At 39.6% G+C, this 25,262-nt stretch overlaps 1 protein-coding gene across 14 annotated transcripts in view; it reads right to left on the minus strand.

Moving 5' to 3' along the window:
* PBRM1 (polybromo 1) overlaps positions 1-25,262 on the minus strand; it is a 57,553-nt gene that overhangs the window by 21,127 nt on the left and 11,164 nt on the right. For 11 of the 14 annotated variants that reach the window (XM_051811390.1, XM_051811384.1, XM_051811391.1 and 8 more), the window contains exons 9-21: positions 25,120-25,205; positions 22,496-22,594; positions 20,235-20,326; positions 16,298-16,514; positions 10,669-10,810; positions 9,996-10,093; positions 7,218-7,494; positions 6,276-6,381; positions 4,466-5,108; positions 3,400-3,611; positions 2,425-2,610; positions 1,609-1,766; positions 770-1,036 (exon numbers count right to left, since the gene is read on the minus strand). In XM_051811390.1, coding sequence (XP_051667350.1) covers positions 770-1,036; positions 1,609-1,766; positions 2,425-2,610; positions 3,400-3,611; positions 4,466-5,108; positions 6,276-6,381; positions 7,218-7,494; positions 9,996-10,093; positions 10,669-10,810; positions 16,298-16,514; positions 20,235-20,326; positions 22,496-22,594; positions 25,120-25,205 — 2,583 coding nt within the window. The remainder of the gene's footprint in view (positions 1-769; positions 1,037-1,608; positions 1,767-2,424; positions 2,611-3,399; positions 3,612-4,465; positions 5,109-6,275; positions 6,382-7,217; positions 7,495-9,995; positions 10,094-10,668; positions 10,811-16,297; positions 16,515-20,234; positions 20,327-22,495; positions 22,595-25,119; positions 25,206-25,262) is intronic. The other 3 variants (XM_051811394.1, XM_051811386.1, XM_051811385.1) reach the window with 1 other exon arrangement.

Here is a 25,262-nt window from a genome sequence, read left to right on the forward strand (position 1 = left end):
TCAACAGAAGTATCTTTTCTCATGATGTGAATAAATACACACTGGGTGTCTACTTAAAGCTGACAATGTGTGTGCTGGGTATTGTGTACTCAGGTTCTGTTAGAGAACTCAATCTAAAGTGCATTTATTTTATGATTCTCTTATTTTTTTCATGGTTCTAAATTTATTTCAGATAAAATTAATTCAATTGAATTGATTTTAATAACTTTCCTTAAATTTATTTGTTTTATTACTCTAAGTACAATAAATAAACCATTTTATCCACTATGTTGGACAGAAATATTCTTAAGCATTTTTACAATACACTACTTAGTTATTAAGCATGAAGAGGTCACAGACAACAGAATATTATGTATTACTTACTGCTGCCTAGCTATTGACTATTTTACTGAACTGCTACATAATAAAGCATTTCAGCACTGCCATGAACTAAAATTAGACTTTTAGTTCTACAGGTTCTTTATGCTTAAGACAAGCTTTACAGTAAAAGTGTAATTTTCTGAAGCAGTAAAAAAACCAGACCAAGCTCTTTACATGATCACAGGAAAGAGGCTGTCAAATCTAACAAATATGTAGAGTTCATTTTCTGCTTAGTCTATTTATATTTTGTTTGTATCTATTTACAAATGTGTATAACCTGATTTGTAACAGAAACATCATGTTTATTTATATTTGACTATGCTTGGATGCTGTGAAACCCAAATAACAATATTTTGTCATTCTTTATTCCGCAAATACAATCAGTGTCCCTCTTCATTATCTTACGTACCTTTTCGAGATGAATGATACTTTCTCCCACCTTACTGTCCTCCAGTGTTTCACTGTGTTTCTCCTCATCTACTTTGTCTGGATTAGCAAACACAGAGGCAACACGGACCACAGGCAGGGGCACATCTCGAGGGACAAATCTGACAGAGCTCACAGGCATAGTCCACAGTTTGATCTTTTTAAAAGACTTTGTCTTTGCAGAATAGCGGGACTCGCACACATAGACATCCTCATCTCTGAAGTTTTCAGGGCACAGTTTAAAATATTCCTGCACGTTGAAGAAAAAATATGAAATATTTCAGCGATGCCCACGCCCCACAGACACACAGTGAACTCTCTCTCATGTTTCCTGGGTTTTTTATGCTTCTATCAGCAGCCTTTCTGCTGAGTTCTTTTCTTCCCAGTTTGACATCCAAGTTTTATTAAAAATAACAAGAAATTCTACCCTTAGAGAAGAAGCTAAATTCAGTACTGATTGGCATGTGAGAATAGTTGGGGTTTATTCATTTACCAAAGTGGTGCATGAACAAGTACAAGATCTGGAGCCTGAAACCACCTTTACAAGATTTCTGAGCTTTGACTTGAAAAGAGGACACGATCACCAAGCTGGGGGTGATCATCAACATATGGTTCTACAAACCAACCAGCTCAGGGAAACAACATCACCTGGCTAAACTACATATCTCATGAAGCAAAGGAAAAATACAAACAGCCTACAGGAACAAATCCTATTTTATTTAAGTATTAACAGAATGTCTCTATGTCAAAGTGCCCATAGCCCTACAGCAAAACAGCAGAGAACATATTTGCTTAAATAAATTAGTCTGAACAGTCTCTCACCTTGACAAACATGACCACACATTTGCCTAAAATTTTGCTAACGGGAACTTTATTGTAATAGTCACTTTTAAAAACTTCTTTCTCCAAGAATTTTCTTGTTGCGAGATGGAACGTTTCATTTGGTCGGTAAAACCAACAGCCATAGAGCCACTTCTCTCCTTTAAAACAGACAACAACAAAAAAAGAGAAAGAAAAAAGAGATAGAAAGAAAAAAAAATGTAAAATGACATTCTCTAGTGCATGAGCAAGAAAGAACAATCATAGCTTGATCAATTAATCAAATAGCAATGTAGTCATTTATATTGAGAGCTCTCTGCTTTGAAACAGGACAATATTTATTAAACTTTTCAGGAAAGGAAAGCCTGTGGCTTGAAAAGCCTGCCAATTGTTTTCAACCCAGTAAAATCTGACTAAGGAAAAATAAAGGAGGCATTGGTTCTTATTTATAAATCTTGACTTTCAGGCCTTCAAATGGCTTCAAAGTCTACACAACAATCACCTGATTATTTGAAGAAGCATGGATCATTACAAAAAGTCCATCCCACTCAGAATACTATCTCTGGGATGCTTACAATTTGAGGGTGGGTAGAAACAACACCAAAAAAAGCATGTGCTGATCCAAGAACTTTCTATTTGTAATATCCTTCAGAAAAAAGCAACTCAGAAACAAGAAAAATACTCACACACCGTGTGAGTGCACACATAGTCCTGCAAATCAAATAAATAACATCTACACAGGGAAAAAAAAAATGGGAAGCTTAAAATAGTACTAAGAAGTTTCACAAAGGTGTTTTCCCCCAGCAAAGACACCCTTACCAGCTGAATCCTCCCAGAGCCGCTCGATGCAGACGATGTGGGGTTGCAGGTTGGCCTCTGCAGGCTCCACATACACATAATCCCCCACGTGGTACATGCTGTTCTTGAAGCTGCAGTCCTGGCTGTAGGTCCTATGCAAACTTGACAGCCCAGCTGAGCCAGAGGAATCTTCACTCTTTTCAGCTTCTTGTTTCAAGAAAGGAAGAACAGTTGTTAGTACTGCCACGTTTCCACGTTAGGATTGCCCATGTGGAGGCCCTCACCCTGAGGCTGGAGCAGCCAGAGGTTATTGCTGCTGACATTGGTGTTATGTGGGAAGGTGAACCACATTAGAAAGATAATTCAAGGACAAAGATAATTCAAGGACAACAGCTCTGCTGCCATCTGTGGAGAGGGGCAATAGGAGAGCTTCACTCATTCCCTTAGATATGCTCCACAGGAACAGTCAGGAACTGTGGAATACAAAGGACCTTTGCAGTAGGTTTCTTGCCCTACAAAATAGTGCCAAGCCCATTCATCTTCATCCTCACAGCAGCCAAGTAAATACACAAAAGGCTTGCTTAAATATCACTTCTTTAGCAGTGTTAAAAGCATGATCATAGACAACATCAGCAGCACAGCAAGAAACCAGTATTTGTCAAAAAGGAAACAACCAAAAGGTCAGCTGGAACCATCAGTGCTAAGCTGATTGTCAGCAGAAAGCTAAAGTAAAACCTATTGTTTTCTACTATCCTTGAAATAAGAATACAGGCACCCCAATGCATTCTGATTAAAGAGTTTACATGGGGTTAGTATCTACCTACATCTCTTTTTTTTGGTTCATAAGAATCAGAATAAATCTCTTATCCTTGGTGGACAATCAGACTACTGAGGTCCCTTCAGCAAGCAAAGCTGCAGCAACAGCAGAGCTCACACCATAGGCACAGATGTATTTTTCAATTAATATATTAAAATTAATGAAAAGGAAGTAGCTACCTCTCTTCTCCTCCTCCCTTTTGAGCTTATCTTCCTCTATTTCTTTGGGCAGCTTTTCCTTCTTTTCCTTTTCTACATCGTTGTGAAGATGCTTGGTGGTATAGCTGAGAGCAGGTGACAGAAGAATCTCTCCATTCTTACACAGTTCATCTCGAATTTTAATAAAGAACTGCTGAAGTTCAACTGCATCCTCATAAATCTCCGAATCAGTCCTGTACAAAAACATGTAAAACAGGGCAAAACCAGTTTGTCCAGAGTCAAACAGGATCCTAAACACTCCCATCAATTGCCACATTTAAATCTAAATGTGGCACATCAATCTAAAGCTTCACTCTACTAACAGGTTTCTGTGTTTACTCATAATAAGCAGCAGCAGAGCCTGACAAGTCAAGCATCACCTGCTACTCTGCTGTCAGTTTTTATTATAGTTGACCCAAAACAGTATTTTTGTAAACACCAGCCCTGAAATGCCAGGAAAATCAAATCTTGCAACCAAGACTACTTGTCACTGGACCTCAACAATCTGTTAACTTCTGAAAAATTGAGTAATAACGGTATCATTAACAAAACTAACTTATTTTAATTATCCATACTCCATTAGTAGATGCCTTAATGTAATTTTAGTCAAGATCTCACCTGTACACCCCCAAATGTGCTACCAAATTCCAGTAAAACACTACAAGAAGTTGCAAGTGTTCACAGTTTTTGCATTTTACCATAGCTCATCTAAGTGTGATTGCTCCAAAAGAATAATTCACTAGTCAAGCAGTCAGTGAACAGCTCCTCTTCCTCATTTTTTCAATCTCAAAGTTAACAGGAACCTGGTTTTCATGAGGTGTTCCTTCAGAAGACTAGTGACAAAATTATCTCATGGCAGAAACCCTTTTCCTTGTTTTTAAATGAAAGCAAGTGTTCCACTGAAGACCTGATAGAACTTCTGAGATTTAGTTTTCCAAACACCCATATCAAAGAAAGTGAACACTCTGAAAAAACTTCAGCCTTTGTCTAACATTAACATGCAAAACTCATGTGATAAAGGATACTCAAAAAATAAGGGTTTGCTCACCTATTCATTCTCCTTGCCCTCTCCAGTACCTCAAACATATTCTCCTGGAACAAATCCAATCTCCTATAGCGATTATTTTCAACATTTTTTCGGATAATATCAAAAGTCAGAGGAGGTTTATTTGGGAAGTTGGGATCAACAGCAGGAATCTCAGCTAGGGAGTCGCTGTAGCATCTGCCCTCATCATCCTGGTGGCTCATAACAGATACAAAAAGGTTGTGGATGAGTTCTTGAATTAGCAAAGTGACATTGGGCACATGAGAATCCTCATCTCCTTCTATTTCCCTCCGAGTTTCAAGCAAAACTTTGTGCAGGACCAGGGCATCTTTATAAATCAAAGACTCCGGCTCGTTGTACGTGCAGGCGTTGTTGAACATCATTACAAAGTCCTCTACCATGGAGTCGATATCCTGGTACTTATTTGCCATCATGTGGCTCCTGATCTTCTCCATGTCCACGGGCTTTTTGATGGTCACATAATAGTCTGGGAGCTCGGAGCGGGACGGCAGCCTCAGGAAGATGGCGCTGAGCCGCCGGCCGCGCTTGTCCGTGTAGTTCTTCACGGCCTCGTACACCTCGTTCAGCTTCTGCTGCATGGGAGTCATGTATTTCGATTTTTTGGGAGAAATGCCACTTTTTCTACCTGACAAATAGAAAAAAAAATAAAAAATAAAATTACAGAACCGAGAACTTGGACACTTCTTTGTGCATCTTCTTTCCGTTGGAGAATCGCTTCTTGAAGAACCACTTCACGGTATGAGCAACTGTATTAATAGATTTTTTAAAATGTTATTTTGCTCAAACACAGAATCATATGTCACCCACACCATATGTGGCCTACCTGGCAAATGCTTCTTCAGACAGAAGCACGGAAAACATATTTTCCTACCTAATGTCATTAACAAACACCTCCAAACTCAAGTTTGGTCTTACCAACCCTACATGAATTTCTCTCTACAGATGTTAAAAATCCAGTCATCACGGGGGTTTTGCTATCACTAAAATTAGGTATTCTAAATACTATCAGATTCCTTCATGGCATGTTTATGCCAAATCAGAGAGGATTATTGTAGGTAAAATGTAAAACCAGGCCTCCCCCATGGGATTACCAATCAGATTAGCTTTTTGATTAATTCAGGATCTCTTACTGCACTGCACAGACTCTGCCTGTGAGTTCTCTATACTTGTACCTTACTTTAGAGCTGCACATTTAAATTTTAAGAGGACTGTGTGCAGTTACTTTCTTTACTTTCTGTGCAATTCTACCCTTCTCAGCTTGCTAAATTCTGAACATATATTAAAGGAACCTAAGATCTGAGCAGTAGCAAATCTCATTATTAAGGGTAACAGTTCTAGGAACAGACACGGGAAATTTCAGTTCCATGTTTTTCATGGCTTTCAATAATTTTCCAAATAAAGCTCACCTTTTTTTATCATTCTGTGGAAATCCTAGACATTTAACCAGGGAAATTAAGAGCTTTCCTCACTTTGAGAAGCACCTTACTTGTGAGCCATCCCTGCAGCACACATTCTGTGTGCTGATGAAGTGTGACTGAGCACATAATGCACCACCTAACATTTGGATAACACCACGTGACTAAATCCCACTCTTTCCAACCCTTCCTCAGCAAACACTACATGCAACAGCTTAATTCTATTTTATATGCATGTAAACATACCATTGCTGTCATAATTTTGAAAATACAACTTTGCATGTGCAGCACATGTTTATTCTAAAAGGAAGATCTGTTCATCTGTATTGTTTTTTAAGTGTTGAAATGAGACAAAGCAGTGCACAAGGTTTTCTTACTTAGCTTTAGTTTAGGGGATGCCACATCATCATCTTCAGCCAAGGGTCCCAGCTCTTTCCTTTTCTCTTTAAGGATCTTTTCCAGCATATGGGCATCATTGTACACCTATTAATCAGTAAAGTAATCAAAAACCAACCAAAACAAGGTGTACTGTGTTTAGATTAGTTTAGAACTAGCCCCCAAGAAACATTTGAATGTTAGTCTGGAAAAGCTGAAAGCAAAACTGAGTGTTTAATTCAAAGTGTACTTTCGAGAAATAAGCCCTTCTTTTTAACTGACTTACATAGGTAAGCAGAACTGATGAACACCATCTAAATCAGGGAGCTAAAATTCTTGAATAAATTATCCAATTAAGTTGCATTTCTACTCCAAAGACTACAAAATGGCAGGGTACAGTTGTCCTACAAACTTCCTCACCAAATCCAAGAGCAATCACAGACCTCTCGAACTACTGTGATTCCATCAGGATACAAAGGACCAGAACAATCGTCCTGGCTCTTCAAATCCAATTCCAGTGAATGCAACCTCATCATGAAGTCCTGCACAGTAGCAGTTCGTGTTCTTCATTAGAAACAGTGGCAGGTTTTCCTTAGGTTCCCTACCACCACCCTGTCCCACAACACCATGCTTGCTGCCTGAGAAACATCACAATACAGACACAGCCTGCAATATATTTGCAAATGAAAAAGATATTCCTTTCAGACCCATTTTGCAGGGGTAAACAAGTCAGGTCTTCTAGTCTGACCTCCTGCACCCTCCACACCCATGAAAACAAAGCCGGCTTCTTTCTAAGACGTCCCAAAAGTGCCAAGAGCTTCTATTTTAGTTCAGTAATCGATTCCAACACATAATGTGAGTAACAGTCAAAGCTAAACCCTCCTAATGTAACTTCTACATCTGCAAAGGAGCAGAGAGGTGTGACAGCTGAACCCAGGCAGTACCTGGGAGCCTTCCTCGTTGTAATGCCTCGCGTTGCGGAACATGAGCTTCATGTCCTCGATCATGGCCTCCTCCGCCGCGTACTTGTCGTTGCGGATGTTGTGCTCTATCATCTTCAGGTCCATTGGCTCCAAGATAATTTTGTAATAGTCTGGATAGTCCTTTTTGGATGGTTTGACCATGAACAGGTCACAGAGCCGCCTGCCTGTGCCCGGCTCTCGAGCTTCCAGAACCGCGTTGTACAAGATCTTCATCCGCTGCTTTCGTATGTTCTTTTTACTGTGAGGTCAAGGAGAAGAACAAGAGGGAAAAGAATAAATGTCAGGGGCTCTTTTCCCCACTTCCAGCACTAATATCAAAATGACATTATCCTCTACTGTGATGACAACCAGAACAACCTAAACACACACAAGTAAGTTCAACATTAAACCAGTGCACTAGAACTTGCAAACAGTGACAGCATCACAACCAGCAGGCTCTACAGGAACAGGAAACTGCTTTCAGTTATGATTCTTCTCTCATTGACCTTAAGTGTTCTACAGAATACAACAAATCACTTGTTTTCAGAAGTGCAAAGGCCAAAAGGAGCTTTAAGCACCTTCCAGCTCCAGAGAAAACAGACCAGTCAGGAGCAGGCATCTGAATCCAAGACCTCAAGATCCAGAGCAATCAGGGAAAAAACCTCCAGCCAGTATCTTCACAACTACCTCTGCTGAATACAGAATATCAAAGACTTGAGCTATTTTTCTCAGGGTAATTCTGTACCTTCTTTAGTACCAGATAAAAGAAAAAAAGGACATCAAGAATGTAGTAGAAAGAATTACTTAAATATCTGTCAACCCCAGACAAATGAAGTTAGAAGTCAATAAAGCTCACCAAAATTCAAAATATATCTTCTACAGGTTAAAGACCTTTTTCTGCATTACTGTCACTGCTGTAAAATATTGCTTAGCTGTTCACACCAGCAGATAAGCAATGCCAGAACGCAGACATGCTGCCAAATTCCCCATTTTAACACGTTTCCAAGTTTTAACATTCAGTTCCCATGGAAGTAGGTAAAGCAAAACCCAAGCAGGAACATGAAAAGGCCTGGCAATAACTCAAGATTCAGGTCACGCATCTGATACATAAAAGGGGACATTCAAACCACTTTCTTCTGTGTAACTGTTATTTTCCCAATGAGATGAATTTTGCAAGGGTTATTAGTTTCCTTTTTCAGCAACATTTTGGAATTCCCCTCAGTGCTTCACTTCTGCCATCAGCAGCACTTACAATCTTCTTTTCCTTCCTACCATTCAGCAAGTGAAATGGATAACAAGTATTGAACTGACAACACCAAAAGCACTTTCAGGTTCTCTTCTGACATTATTTTGATTTCCCTTTACCTATGAACACAACATTTTTCTCTTTTACTTCACAGATGACAGATTTTTTTCTTTTAAGCATTTCAGTACTGTATCACACAAGGTGATCAAAAGCAATGCAGAGCTAAAAGGACACCAATGGCAATGTGACTTCCTTGATTAGGTAAGTACTTCTCTTTGAGCCCAAAGATCACAAAACCAGTAATTTTTCCAATTTGTTCCTTCCTGATTACTTGGTACTGTGGTCTGTCTTACTTTTCCACTACATTTCTTCTTCCCAGCATCCCTAGACTCTACCACCTCCTAAATCATGTTCATATTTTCTCTCTGCAGACTTTTCATGAGTGTACATTGCTGCACTGACTTGACTGTTCCTCAGTGACTCTTTGCTGATGCTCTGTTTCATTCCCTTCCTCCCCCCACAACTGTTGTTACTTTGACAAAACAAAGAAATAAATACACAGGAAGCTGAAGGTCATAAGCAGCACCAAAGAAAGATGCTGAATTACAGCTTTACACTGGCTGTTGCTACTATTGCAAAAATATTATCAGAAGGTGGAACTTATTTCAAATGACACCATGAGGCAGACTAGAGAAACTACTCCTTGTTGGAGTGAAATGCATCAGTAATATTAACTGTGTAACAGCTCCCACTGTAAAGAATACTTTCCATAAACCATCAAGGGTCTATTTTAAATAACTGTGAATTGTGAATTTGATTTGTGTTACAGGATCCAGAATAAACCATCTATTATACTCAGTTTATCTATTTGTCAAATACCTTCTTTGGCCCTTACTAAAGGGTAAGGAACTGAAGAGTGCAAATCCAGAAGGGGGAGAGAAGCAGCCCTCTGATATTAATGATGAAAACACCCCAAGGAGAGGTCAGGTAATGAAAAATGAAAATGTTTATGCCAGGAGACTTCACCAAATAAAAATATTTGCAGAGTAATACTTTAAACTAAAAAAAAAATGTATTCAACTATAGTTTTAACTTTAATTATATTCTAAAATTGCCACCTAAACCACGTAAATAGCCACACAGTGGAGAAGCAGTAGAACAGAAGCAGGAAGTGCTAACAACCTCTGAAGATATTCCACTCACCAGGTTAAAAAAAAACCTACCAAAAGCCCAAATAAAAATCCTGAAACCCACTGACAAATTTACCTAATTCAGTGTAACTACAGCATCCATGCCACTTACTGAAGTGATGTTGACAACCATCAACTACTGGGCCACAATAGGAAAACAGAGTCAGAAAATAGTTTTGAACTGATTAGAGTCAACACTTAATGAAGTTAAGTTTCAGAACTATAAATTCTTACACAAATGCTAAAAACCATGGCTCAATATTCTCTTTAGCAAATAAAAGATGCAGTGATGTCATGGCCTGCAGGAACTACAGGAGCACATACCTTTTCCTTTTTGAGCTTCCAGTATCAGATGTAGCAGAAGAAATCATACTGTCCCCATCCTCAATGTCATCTCTCCGAGCAAGCTCCTTCTTCTTTGCCTGAAAAAAACCCAAATCCCTGAAGCCAAACTCATGCTGGACACTTCCAGAACAGTGTTAAACATCTGAACAGAGCAGATGCACAAAGACAGATGCAACTACAGGTTTTCAGACTAAACCAGCATCAAAATATTCCCAGTGATTTATTTAATATAAGTTGGCTGACGTAAAATAGCAGTGTAGTTCTTTCTAACTGTCAAGACAACTTTTGAGGAATCAATTTGAAAACAGTGCCATTTCAGACTGCAGCACTCAGCTGGAACACTTTATGAAATCTAAAGTGCTTTAGCATCAAATGCAAACACTAAAAAAAACCCCACATGATCAATTTTCTCTCAGCTTAATCGAGTTAAGAGTCATAGTAAGGAATAAAGTGACCAGCAGAAATCACAGAAGGCAGGAGGTGTGCTGAAGAAAAATCACTTTGTGATGCTCTTCATTCCTATACTTCCCCCTAAGCAAGAAAATACTGCTGCAAGCACAGGTCTAGTTAAAAATTAGTTTGGAAAAACATTCATTAGATAAATGAATTTACATGTGAAGTTATATCCTTTTGACTGTTCTACTCCACATACCTGCATAACCTGCTGCATTTTCAGTACTCTTTTATAGATGGCAGAATTGGGAACATTGTAGCGCTTGGCATTTTCAAACATCAAATTCAGATCAGCCTCCAGCTGATCTAAAGTTTCATATTCATGGTTCTTCAGCTTGGTTCTGCAAAAGAGAAATACCAATCAGCTATTTCACAGGTTACACGGTGCAAAACACTTCTTTAACATCTTCATTTTCACAACAAATGAGCACCCAAAGAGCTCTAATTACAGGAATGTGTTTTTTCTGGTGCACCAGTAACATCTTCCAATTGCACTATATTAGGGAAACATATCTCCTCCTGAAGGATGTTTTCAATGATTTTGAAAGTTGTGGAGACTGGAGAAATCTTGTTTTCATACTCAGATGAGGCAGAAGCACAACCTGCTGAGACCACTCCAGTACCCTCAGCCCTGACCTGAGGGCCTGGGTACGATGCCAGGTCTGCTCTGCACAGACACAAACACTACATTAATCCCATTCACACTCAGGGAGACCCAAAAGTGCCCAGCATCTCTCATGCTACCCCCTCCAATTCTTCCCTTCTCTTAAAAAACCTGGTTGTTTGTTGACTGGTGCTGTATGCAAAGTGCACATCATATGAAAACAGAAGAGGACTAACAACAACAAAAAAGTCAGTTTTCATATGCTAAACACATGAATCAGTGCCCTGTTTGCCAAAATCTTAATATGTTTTCTTGTATTTCCTTGCACAAGTGCTGAAAGTTCTTTTTTTAAACCTTCCAACACTTCACTGCATGCAGCAGAAAATATTAATCTACAACAACACGAACCTCAAAGCCCACTCATCCTCCTCCACACCTCCCTCTTCACCTGCCTGCCTGGCACATCCACCAGCTACACATCTTTAAACTCAATCTGGTTTCTACAGCACCTGTCTGATGGTGAACTTGATGGTTCACTACCACAACATAAATTTAATATAAAATCTTTTAGTCCCAAGCTTGTGTCTATCACCATTTGTTTACCCAAACAAGGTGCAGGTCCCCCGACTGTAAGCAACCAACTCACAGCCACAGTTGTGTTCATCAGAGGCTCAACAACAAAAGTAAAGATCCAGACTTACACCATATGGTTTGGAAGGACTGACAACTTCCAACCACAGATGTGAAGGACGAAAAATGCACAGAACAGGATTGCTTTTGTGCCTGTCTGCAAAAACCTCCTCCCTTACCATCCTCTTCACTGTACTTGCTGTCAGCAAACAATAGGATGATTAATTAAGAAGGTTATTCACAGAAGTGCTCTGAACAGATTTAATTACACTCCAACTCAGCAGAACTCAACTACTGTGACTTTTCTGGAATTAGAGTATGAAATGCAGCTTCACAATAAATTTTTAACAACCCATCTGACCAATCTTGGAAGAAAAGGATTTTATAAACATCAGTTTAGTTAGCAAAGTGAGGTTAAAATTAACCAAATCCACAGCTCTACAGAAAGTCACTGTCAACATAATACAAATTAAGTTTATATAGTAAAACCTATGAGAAATTTCTGTCAAATGATTGACAGCGATACAACTGTACCACGAAAGCATGACTAAAACTTGGGAGAATAACCTTTTAAACAAAATGACATTTGTGAAACGGGAAGAAAAACAGTTTAAAAAGTAGGCTACAGTTTCATAAGGCCACTAAGCCCAGAACAACACTGGCATAACATTTCACTTGGTCAAAATTAGAACTGTAATTAAAAAAAAAAATGCAGTAGCTGGCACTCATCCCTCTAAAAGGTCTGTTGGAAACTCATCAGCCCTTCCAGGTGGAATATCTGAAAGAACTGATGATGAGAGAGATGCTCTCTCCACATAACCAAAAGATCCATCTTATTAGATACACACTATGGCTTAAAATTTCCTACTGAAACAATTCAAACCATGGCTAAAATCAGTTATGTAACTTATTTTGCTTTTCTTCAGAAATTGTGAAGTGCTAGTCCTGCCTCTTCAGGGAGAAAAAAATCCACTAACAAAGAATGTGTGGGATGAAAAAAGGCATTTGACAAATGTCCTACTGATGATGACAGTCTTATAAATACATTGGGAACACTGTTTACTTGAACCTGTGATTTTGTAAAGGCCTTTTGTACAATATGCACTGAAAGTACTTGTTAAGGTAGGAAAACTGGATATGCAAACAGAAGATTTAAAATTATACAATATTCAACAAATATTAAGTGACAAAAGGAATGAAAGAACTGCAAAATCTCAGATACAGTGAAAATTTACAATGTATTCTAAATATTAGAGACATCATTTTCTCATTAGAGAACATTTTTCTGATTGGCTCATTCATAAATTAAGCAAACAGAAATATTGAAGTTCTCTATAAACCCTTCAGATTTTAACCCAGGCAGCAGCTCCATTACTTCAAGGTAAGTTCCACTCCTTTTTTTGCCATATTACTAAAGCTGGTTAAATTAAATGGCAAAATATACTTGACCAGGTGATGACATTTACTATAAGCTCCACTCAAATAATTAATAACTAATCCAAAAGCAACAAGGGCCCCCCCAAATCTCACATTTTTGGGAGAACCTCAACACATCCCAGTGCAGGAAAATATAACATTTAGATTCCTGTGTGGCAGATCATTAACCAAAAAGTGGCACATTCATCAGAAAAATGCAGTTTAATGCCCCAAACAGCAGATGTCACACAAACCCAACTGTGTTTCACACTGGATCCCTGCACATTTTCAAACCTCATCTATAACTCCAGTTTCCTGGAGCACAAACCACCAGGATGTGCCAATGAAGGTACCAACTTCAGTGCCTGTGCTCCCACATGTGTTTTAGGAGGGAGCTGCTGCCATGGAATTCCTCCTCAGCACACCTTCCTCCTCTGGTATATAAAAGCCTGACCCACTTGCCTTAAGGATCATACTTCCTAATGCTGTAAAATTTAATAAGGAGCACAGTCCCTGTAAGCATGCCAGGACCCAGCATTTGTGTACTGGGTACTGAACACATTCTCCTGCATCATTTCCCAACTATTCCTGTGGCTATTTGTAATTTCAGAATGACTGTTCCCCAGCAATGTCAAGTTTGCTAAGTGACCTCCACACCACACATTTTTACCACACAGGAAAGTTGTGGCCTTCACAGCTCCATGCCTTGCTTTTTAAGAAGGATTTTCTTGTCCTGTTTGAGGCAGGGAATTCTCATCAGTGTGTGAAGGGAATGAAGGGGGAGCCAGGCTCACCCCTGCTGTGCCCACTGACTGAGCAAGAGGTCAGGGGAACAAGTGGAAACACTGGAAATTTCAGCTGAACACAAGTGGTTTTAACTGTCAGGGTGTTCAAACACTGGCTCTGGTTGCCCTGGGAGGATGTGGAGTCTCCACCTGTGGAGATACCCAAAACTTCACTGGGCACGTGGCTCTGGGTGACCCTGCCATGGAGCTGGGCTGTCTGCCCTCCCTTCCAGCCTCAGCTATTCTGGGACTCTGTAAAGAGCAAGTCAGGAGGAAATTAGGAAAAAACTAAAGCCATCAGCAGCAGGATTCCCTCCCACATCCTGGAAGAACAGCTGGGGATCAGCACTCAGCTCAAATAACTGAGGTTCATAACACTCATGAAGTGACTGAGAGGCTGAGATAGGTAAAATGTACATCTCATTAAACCAAAACATACTCACATGCTCCCTCTAGAAATCATATATTATTAATAAGTCTTTTCCTGCATTTATCACACACAAATCCCCCTGAAATATATGACTAGCTGTAAAATTTGCAGCAGCCACACATTTCACAGCTCACTCTGGAAACACAGCTTAGGCAGCCAGATGCCAAAGCCAAACAGATATGAGACAGGAAGGGTAGGCTTGACTCCAACTCCTTCAACTTTTCACTGGGACACTCAACTTTTCTGTCCCCATCTGAGAACAGAAGATATGCTCTTCATATGTACCTCTCAAAAAAAACCTACAAACCCCAAAAAACACCACCACAAAAAAAAAAACCCTCCACCCCTAGTGAGTGGCAGTGCAACCATGCCAGCTTCAGTTTTCCCTGCAGCACATCATTTAAGTGCACATATGCATGACTTCAAGGCTTTTGAGGTATAGCAAGAAGTGAGGATTAACATGGTAATTTAAGAAACAACTGAATTTCAGAATTTGCAGAAAGAAGTTGGACTGCTATAAACACTGTACTCTAACTTGTGAGCTATTTCTAAGAAGCCTGTCTGTCTCTTTTTATTTTCTAAGCTCTCAGGCAACAACTCAAGTCATTTTTCTCTGCAGTTCTTCACACACTTGCATGGAATTTCTGTACTGCTCACACAGCCAGATGCAATCTGCCTACACTGTAAGGAAAGCAAAAGTGCAGCTGCCTCTCTATTGCAAGTTATTTGTTCTATCACTGATAGCAAGGATATTTTTAATGGGAAGTCTCTCCCAATTAAATCTGTTGATACATTACTTGAGCCAATACTTTTAAGTACATCCAGACAAAAAGCTTCCTGACAACTGTCAATGATTCTTCTCAATTTCTACCTTTTTTTTTCTCATCAAGTACATTTTGTTCTTCGTTCAAGGCAAGACACTTTCTTTGCCAAGCCAACAGCTGTACTAAAATATAAAAAAAATGCTTTAGAGCCACTGGCAGATAAGAAAATCAGTGTGGCAGCTCCAGAACTGCTCCCCAGCACATGAAAAACACCCTCCAACAAATTAAGAAAACAAAAAAGCAGCTTTGTTAGGTTCTGATTTAATGAAGACACTGCTTAGTCAACAATTACACCAAGTCCAGCAAATCATATTAGGGTATAAATACAATTTACAGAGCTGTGTATTACAAACACATGAACAGTGTAAGGGTTCAGCACTCACCAACTCAAGATGAAGGACCAGCACTCCTGAGGTGCAGCTCTGGCAGGGACTGGAGCCCCAGTGGCCACTGGGCAGGAGGCCTGGGCCACCCAAGGCTGGTCAGCACCATTAAAGACTGTTAATGCACTCAGAACCCTGAGCATCCATCACATCACATCAGCCTATCCTGGCCCACTAAAGAAAGATGTTGCTCACTTCTCTTCACTCAGGGTTTTAATCTGACAACTGTGCTCTGGCAGCTGATGAACCTTTCACAGTTCACAGATTTATAAATGGTGAACTGCTTATTTCAGTCCAGACCAGCTACACCATGAATGAAAATAATTATTCTCCACAGTTATACTGTGACCTAGACAAAAAGAATGTAATTGCAACCATCTTTCTACAGCTCACACTGCTGAAGACTATTAATTTAAACACGTGGCAGTAAGAGATAATCAAGCCATCATGGTCAAGGAAAGAGAAAAATGGGGGGGTTGCAGAAGCTTTCATCTCTGCTGCACAGGTGGCCTTCAGAATTATTGATATGGCAGCTTTCAGGCCCATTGCAAATGAAACTCCATGGAAAATAAACCAAACAGCAGCCACCTATAAAAGATGATCAAAAGACTGATGCAGAGTGAGTTGAAACAAGCAGCAAACAGATGGAAAGATGGTGCACATAATGCATTAGGTAATGACAACCTGACCACAGGAGAGGCACTCTGAAAAGAAAACAGTTTCACACCAGATGTAGTTTGTATTCTGTTTTCTTACCTGATCTGCTGCAATGAAATCGGTGTTTTAATTTGCTGATAATAATCAGGATATTTTTTCTTGGAGGGCAAGTGGAAAAAGGGTTCAGAGATGAGCTGGCCCTGATTATTTCGGCAACTCCTGACTGTGTCATAAAGCTGGTAAAGAGGATTAGATGTGTCCATGAAGGAGGTAATGCTCTCAGCTTCAGATTCCCCCTCTTCATAACGAGCAGCAGCTGCACAGAGAGAAAGGAAAAATGGGAAACTCAGCAGGACGACTCTGAGTGGGTTTTTTGATGGATAAAGGTCTAAACCAGAAGAAAAGGCAGTCCCTCAATTGAGGTTGTTCAGCCACTCTGTGACACTCAGATTCATACCTCAGAAAAGGGCACAACAAATATACCTAATGAGCCTCAAACTGACAAAAAAAAAGGCACTTTATCTAGATATTACAATCTTTAGACCTTATTAATCATAGCTCAATACAAAATTGTGAAGTTCAGTAGAAAAAAACTGACACTAAAGCCTGAAGGTGCACCTGTTATATGTGCAGCAAATGAAGAAGAAATGAATATTTTAGAATGATTATACAATTAGCATAAAATTCATGTGCAAATTTTATAGCAAGCTTTTCTAGTTATCTTGCTTCAGGATTAGGATGAATGAAAGAAATGCTATGAGGAGCTCATATTTACTGCAGATAGAATAGGAGAAACATTACATGAGCAAGAGAAACATAAGAGGAATGAGAAAATGCTGGGAGTAAATGGCCAATCCTTCCACGCTTCTCAGTAACACAAACAGTGTAATTTGTACCACAACTTAAAATCTTCATGGTTTTGCACATGCTGGAGTTAACTTATTCACCCTTCTCCCCCCTCTTAGGAGCTGGTTTGCAGGAAAGCTTGGCAGATGAGACCCTGGGTAATTCAGTCACACAAACACAGCCCTCTGAGGCTCACACCAAGTTTCCAGCTGGTGTGTTCATTACTGCTCAGGCGAGGCTGGCACTGTTCCAAGCTCTCCACCCACGTTCAGTACAGACATATAGAAATGATGACAAAGCCAGGGGACACTCAGACTGTGACTACACAGCCCTGTCATCTCCCCTCTGTCAGTGTGACACTGCAGACCTGTGTGAGGGTGTGACATGTGGGACCTACCAGAGCAGTCAGAGGCAAAGCTAAAACACAAACAGGCATCAGCTGATGTGCAAACATGAAATCACAGAATCACAGAATATGCTGAGTTAGAGGGGACCCACAAGGATCATGGAGTCCAACTCCTGGCCCTGTACAGGACCATCCTCAAGAGTCTCACCATGCAATAAAGATGTTCATTACTGATTCAGGAGAGACACTCAAAAATATCCTATTTAGGTATCTATATATGCCAGTGAGCATCACTTAATGGCCCAGCACCTATTAGAGCAGCCAGCAAAGCAGGAGCTGGACAGAATAACTCAGGTAGAAACCAAACATAGGAGGCAGCACTACATTTTCATATACCTGACTGTGGAGGTATGTACTCACAGCTAAGAGACTGCTGTCAGATAAGTAAGTTTCAAAAGCAGATTATGATTTGGTTTACTCGAACAATTTGTTTTGTTTACTCCAATTGTTCAGTTCTGAGTGCTCCACCAAAAATGGAAGAAACAGAACAGAAAAAGCAGAATAACTTGTTTTTATGAAAGAGAAAAAGATAAGGAACTAGTAGTGTATATTGCTGTACTCTGATATGTGGCAGCCAGCAACAAAGTAGTTCAATACCCTAAATGAGAAATGTACTTCCTTTGCATTAAAAGTGGAACACAAGGCATTCCCTAAAGAAAAAATCTAAGTAAATTAAAAAGGCACTATAGGGAAAGTGTTTATGTAATACTGTAACACAGCTATAAACATTTTCATTATGATGTGTACGTTCTTTAAAAAGATGTGTCAAATATTACACATTCTTACATATTCAGAAAGTGGTAAGTGTTCTCCTAGTGTGAAACCTGTTATCTTAAGAACCAAAGAAAATATATTTTCAGACCACAACATAGAAAAATTCTTATTTCTGTCATGGAACAAACAATCTACTGGAAGACTATACATTCTTTCATATGCAGTAACACCAGGCCCCATCCCCCCAGCAAGCACATGGTGGCAGAGGAGAGTTATCTCCCTTCTAGTTATCTCCTACTTCCTTTTCATGCTGCTGTTACCACAACTTCAGTTAGCAGATACAGCAAAAAAACCCTCCAAAACATAACCATAAAGTATATCTCATTCAACAGTCCCCAACAAAACGTATTTCCTGCTGTTCCCTCCATGCCACGGTGCCTGTGTCCTAAGGGGTGGTTTCATAATGGAGTGATGTTAAACTCCTACAAAAGCAGGAAGCCATCCAATTTACAGCTGGAACTGAGCCTTGTTATCAGATATAAATGCATTTATCATATACATGTACTCTGGCTCAATGATGAGGAAGAGAGAGGGCAGAGAGATGGGAGAGCACTTGAATGTACAGGAAAGAAAATTAGTCTTTACTCCATAAGTGATTTGTCTCCTCTGTGGTCCCAAAGCACCCGAACAACAATGAATGCTCAAAGTCTAACTGAAGACAGTTCAAAAGCAGCATCCAGCCTTAAAACATCTCTAAACGATGCAGTAATAAATAAAATATCTTTGTTAACAAAATTAAATACATATTAATAGGTAATACATTATGACCAACTGTGCCTGCCCTTACAGACTTCTAATGAAGAGCAAGGGAGCTGCAGAAGCTGCTCACATCCCAGCACACTGCAGCTGGGAATCTTCTACAAGCTCCATCACACCAAACACCATCTGCAACTGTGAGGATAAACTCTCAGCTGGAAACAGATATTGTTCATTGCTTAGGCAACTGCTACAGCCAAAGGAGCTCATAAAGATTCAGTTCTCTGTATCAAAAAGGAGAAAGTTCTGCTTTATGTTCAGTCATGCAGCCCCGTTCTCATTTATTTTAACAAGTGTTAGAGGAGGGAAAAAAGATGAGACAGAAGAGTAACTAATAAAAGTACCACTTGATTTAAATAAAAATCCTTGTCATCCAGAGACTGAAAGCATAGGGATGTCCAAGTAGTGTATTGGAGAGACAGAAAACATTAAGGGTGACAGGTCTGCCAAATAAATTGACTTTTTCCCCCAGGTGAATGCAATAGAGACAGGAGAGCTTCAACAACAGCAAGGTAAAAGTCTCAGATGCAGAGAGAGGCCTCATGAAAATGACAACAATGTCCATAGTAAAGGTGGCACCTGAAAGTCATTAAATCACTCCAAGGATGTAAAAAGCTACACATTTTTACAGAATTACAATCTGAAAAAAGCAACAGCCAGCAATCACACTGAACCCAGCTAATAAATACTCCTCACACCTCCCAGAAAGCAGCTGCTCTGAAGCAGTAACTTAGCTCTGGGCTAACCAGGAATAAAAATGCTCTTGCTTGCAGCAAGATCTAAAATCCAAAACGTTCTACAGCATATCCACCCACTGGAAAACAGTGGGGAGTACAGCTCAACTACCAGGTGTGAAATAAATGCCTCAAAAACATATATGCATCATAGAAATGCATCATTTAACATCCATGCAGAAATGTAAACAAAAAATAAAAACTACAATAAACAACTGTAGCACTGTCAATCCTTCACTGCAAAAGCACCCAATGCCTTTTCCAATATCTCCTGTTCCATATCAGAAGGAATAAAAACAAGCAACAGTTTCCTAAAGCTTGGGTAAGCATACTTGGAAACACACACAAAATTCATAATGTGCCAGCAAGTTTGGCCTACCCTTGTGATTTAAAGGAATTACACAGTGAGTGCAAAGTATTTCTGAAGTAAGTATATTTGAATGTATCAGGAGCTCTACAGATCTGCTTATTCTGAACATTTTAATTAAAGAAAACAGAGAAACTACATTTCATTTCCTACCTGCCAAAGCTGCATCCTCATCGCTTTCGGATCCGTATTGCAACGCCATGGTTATTGCTGATAAACGATCCCCTTGGGCTGATCTTTTGTTACTATGAAAAAGTAAAAGAAGAAATTTTTAAAAAGTAATTAAAAAATGAAAATGAAAAAAAAATGACAGGGTTAGCATGTTTACCATTAACAGCCACCCAGAGTGTGTAAGCAAACAAATGAAGCTCATGAGTCTGTGACCAGGAATACAGCCATGATATCAAAGAAAAGGCTGGAGCCTTTTACAACAGAAACTGTTACCAACCCTTTCTGTCTCTATTTTAAGAGCTGGTCCATCAAACAGAGTCAGAAAACTGAGCTCCAGCCTGCTGTCTTCTGTCCTATTTTGTGTACTTGAGTATTTGATTAACTGGGAGAAAGGGGATGACAAGTTATTTGATCCTATTTTATATGGATTTGTCTACAGGAAGGAATTCAGCATGCTGTAAGCCATATATGCTACTTTCTCCCATTCCCCATCCCCACCTTAGGCATTTTCAGCACACAGAGTGCCTGTACATGAAACAGCTTCCTGTGTTTCCTGTGTGGAGTAAATTGGTATCCAGGCTCTGGTCTCACAAAGACTTCTTCAGTGTCCCTCTCTGCCCCTCTTTTGTCCCAAACCTGGGGCACAGCATTTCATACCTACACTATAGGCCATGGCTCACATTCTCTGCCTTGTTACCAGGCCCATGGCACCTCAGGAATGGGCTCAGCCTTGTCCTGCAGGAGCAAAGTGAAGACTGGGCAAAAGCAGACGGGTCACTGCTGTGTGTGTCCAGGTCCCCCACTTTCCAAAATATACTTTCTTATCTTTTGATACACACACACAGATACCATTCCCTCAGTCTATGGGCCATCCCTCTAAACATTTAGTTCATGACTCTGGGCTCCACCTACCCCTGCAGTCCCTCAGGGCAGGAGCTGGTGAGTGGTGCTGAGCTGTTGCTGCTGGAGCCAGTTCTGGTTCTGTCATAGCTGCACTTTGCCTCCTTTCATCAAAAGTCCTTCTTCATTAACCCGGGTGGTTTTTATTGGAATATCATTGATATGCAGGTAAGTCCACACCTTTATCACAAGCCCATCTATGTTGTATCTCTTCCCTGATGGCCTGAGGTGCCATGGGCCCACGGAGCTGTAAGTAATTCACCTCTACACTGCCAGTCCAGAGCCACCTGAGCCACTCCAGCCCCAGCATCCTGATCCACCCACTGGCTGCTCTGATGTTCTTCAGTGGCCCAGCTCTTGGGTACATGACCACCTACATGCTGTACTTGCACACCCAAGTTCTCTACCTGAGCAGCAACATCTCGCCCTTATTTTACCTCTGTGCTGCCAGTCTGGATTGCTGCAGCCCCACAGAGCATTTGCCACCACCCACCTGTCAGTGTGAATGAAGTACTGGACATTCTTCTTACTCAGCAATAACTAAAACATCAGTGTGTTATCAATATTATTCTCATCCTAATCTTAATATCTCATCCTAAAGCACAGCACTGGACCAGGTATAAGGAAGAGAATTAACCCTGTCCCAACCAAAACCAGGACAGCTGCTGAAAGTGCCACCAACTCTGTACTGATGCCCAATTCCTTAAAGATTCTCTTGCTAAGCCATGGCTCCAGAGCACACATGCAGGGAATTAGCCAGGAGCAGCACTGTTTCAAGACAGTAACCCAGAGACTGACCAGGAGACCTCTCATAGGTACCAAAATTCTCAGCTGACGACTAAAAGAACAGACCAGAGAGTAATTCAGCCCACTCAGGAAGTTTGCCATAACTGCACCCCACTGTATGCAAAACTTCCATTTAACAGGCTTCACTGGTTTCCACCATCCACCTCTTATTTAGTCCTTACTATTATTTCTTTTTAGTCTCCAGGTTTACAGCACATTTCCATGAGGTTTTTTGCCTTCTTTATTTTGTAATGGAGCTTAGCACACTGTTCCTCTAACAGAACAGTATTTCTAAGGAAATGATTGCATACAGAGTATTTCACAACAGGTGCTTTGAAACGTTAAATATAGTGCCAAATATGGAAGAGTAACTACAGCAAAGGAACTTATTAAATCATACTTAATAGATACTTTACTGATATATTTGAATCTCAAAAGTATCTGAGTCAATACAGAAGAGCACTATTGACAGCAAGAACAAAAAACCAACCAAACATAATTTAGTATTTCCACGTGATGACGACCCAGCTTTTCCTCCAAGTGCACAGTTTACTTACCGATAATATTTGTTAGAAGAATTTCTCTCATCCCCAACACTGCCTTTACCCTGTGAGGAAGGACCTGTCAGCTTGGAAGCAGCCAAATTTGATGCAGTCCTTAAGGCAGAAGAGACAAGCCACGGAAAGGGGGAGGGGAAAAAAAACAGGCCCACCTTAGACCCACAAAAAGATGCAGCAAAGGAAAAAGCTTTTTACAGAATCACTTTGACAGATCAGCCAAAAAGTTCAGAGAGAGGTATGTTTTGAAGCTGAAAGTTAAGTAATACTGGGATTCCTTCAGTGCTCCAGCATTAATGTGGATTTTGTTTATAAAGGCAGAGGAAAGTTTAGCTCAAGCATTAATAGCTGTACACACAGCTCAGCCTAAATAGCAGTGGAAGCAGCCAACAAAATGTTCCTTAGCATCCAGACAAAGCTCATCATACAGGTCCAATCATGTTTTATTAAGTATTAAAACAAAGTCACTGTCAAGTTGGTTGCCAGGGCATATTGCCAAGCAATTTAATTTTGCCACTTGATTTAAGGGAGGACAGTTAAATGCACCCACAAAGAGCAGTTTAGTACGACAAAGGAGACAATGAGTTGCAATAAAAAAATCATGATTTTTGACACAGGGGCAACACACAGAACTTAGGTTAGTAGCACTATGATGAATTTGAGTTTGATCCATCAATGACAAAGAAGAACAGATGTAAATTGAGAACAAAAATACAGGAAATTAACTTGAAGTGAGTTAATGAGGGAATTTTACCAAAATCAGCAACCGGTAAAGGAGAACCCCCCTTTAAGACAATTAAACATTTAGAAATTTAAATAAAAAATAATGATTTTGTGAAGCTGATTCAGGAGAAAAACAAAAAAGAATAATGGTTCAATAAAAAAAGCAACCAGTGAAATACAGAAAAGAAGGTCTGGTTTCCATGATACTTTTTCTCTCATCTCAATTTTTTTTGCATGCAGCCTGCTTCAGGCCTTCTTTATTGTAGCCTGCTTCAGGCCTTCTTTTTTTTCCCCAAGTTAGAGAAACAAAGAAGGGAGCTGTCAATTATTCTGACAGATGACTTCAGGATTTCTATTAAAAACACAGCACATGACAAAACATCTAGAATAAGGTAGCTGAGAAGTGGAAATGGGTTGGCAGTGCAAGAGAGGAATTCAACTAACAAATATCAGTGTGATTTATCTGTCATCCCTTCTTATACAATCAGCTTTATTTTGAAGAAAAACAGTTAAGCCTTAAAATTAACTCTGACACCCTGAGCTTCATCAGTGGCCAACACAGTGAGAAAAATAAAACCAAATCACAATTTAAATAGAAAACCTTTATGTCTTTATGTAATTCTAGTTACTGCAAAGCAAACACATATGTATGTTCAGACTCTGTAGAATCAAGGTCTTCTAGCACTACTCATACTTTTAAGAAGGAAAAGTACTAAAATATATGTCAGGAATTACTCCCTAACAGTATTTCTGCTTTTATATTTTCATATGATTCACCCAACCATGGGAAGGAAGCTGATGCTGAACAAACCAACCAGAAAAAACACGTCTCAAAATACCAAACAGTAAAAATCAACCAGGTAACTTCCACTTCTTTCACACATAATAATCCCAGGCAACACTTTTAATACTGAACCACCCACACAAAGAAAATTTAAACTACCTTTCACTTAAGTAAGGGAGCACTGGTGTTTCCAGTTGTACCATACAAACCTTTGCAGGAAATGACAGCTGGTTTCCAGCACCAAAACCCAGCAAACAGCTCAAACACATAAAGAGATTCCACCTTGTAAGAGTTTCCCAACTCCCTGAATGACTTGCAAGACTCTGCTTTACTTTCTTTTATATAAATGACAGAGATCATACTGGCAAATAATATCTAAACCGACTTTTGAGTGCTACTCATAAGTAAAAAGTTTATACAAAAGAAATCTAATTGCATTTCAGATAAGAAACATTTATAATGACTGCATCCCTTCTCTGCATGAACTTCCACAGAAAGAAAATGCTGTTTCCTAAATATAATCATTCCATGCAACAAATAGAGCTGTCAACAGTGTTTTATACCTGTCTGTTCAGGACCAGATCTATGTTTCACTGATAGTAAGTCCAGATGTTCAGTGTCCTGTGGCTCTTCTTACAGCTAGGAATCACTTTTTAAACTAGAGTTTATATAATGTGGACTTCCCCCTAAATATCTTTTGCCCAGGGTCCTGTTCCTATGTTTCTGCCCATACCTAATTAACTGTGAGCTCTTATGTTTCAGCTCCTAACAAGCCTGAAGAATATTCAGCATTTTTCATAAAACAAAGCACCCTGTTCCTCACTATTCCTTTTCTGTTATTAACTTATAAACACGTGATGGAAGTTGGCCATAGCTTAAGTTATAAAAGAGCCAGTGACAATATTTTCTATAATCAAGCACATCACAGAAATATTTCACCAGAGAAGGTAATTCAATGAAAAAACTTCCTTCCAAAACCTATAATTTATAACTCTGAAAACAACAATAAACTCCGTTTTCAAGCAATTATTTCCCACAATATTCTCCACAGCAAAAATTAGGGAATGTCTCTAGAGGTGTTTATAAGAGTTTATAGAAAGAACTCCATTTGCAGTACCTGATTCGCAGACTTGACTTGGCCAACTCACTGTGTTCAATTTCAGCCTTTTTCATATTAAATATCTTTTTAATTGCATTTGCATCCTGTCAATTAAAAGAATTTTTTTGTTTAATGCTGAAAGCGAAGAACGTTTTAATCAG

This window comes from Manacus candei, unplaced genomic scaffold, assembly GCF_025592945.1.
Source record: "Manacus candei isolate 608988 ecotype Guabito, Panama unplaced genomic scaffold, ASM2559294v1 h1tg000082l, whole genome shotgun sequence".
NCBI classification, from domain to species: domain Eukaryota; kingdom Metazoa; phylum Chordata; class Aves; order Passeriformes; family Pipridae; genus Manacus; species Manacus candei.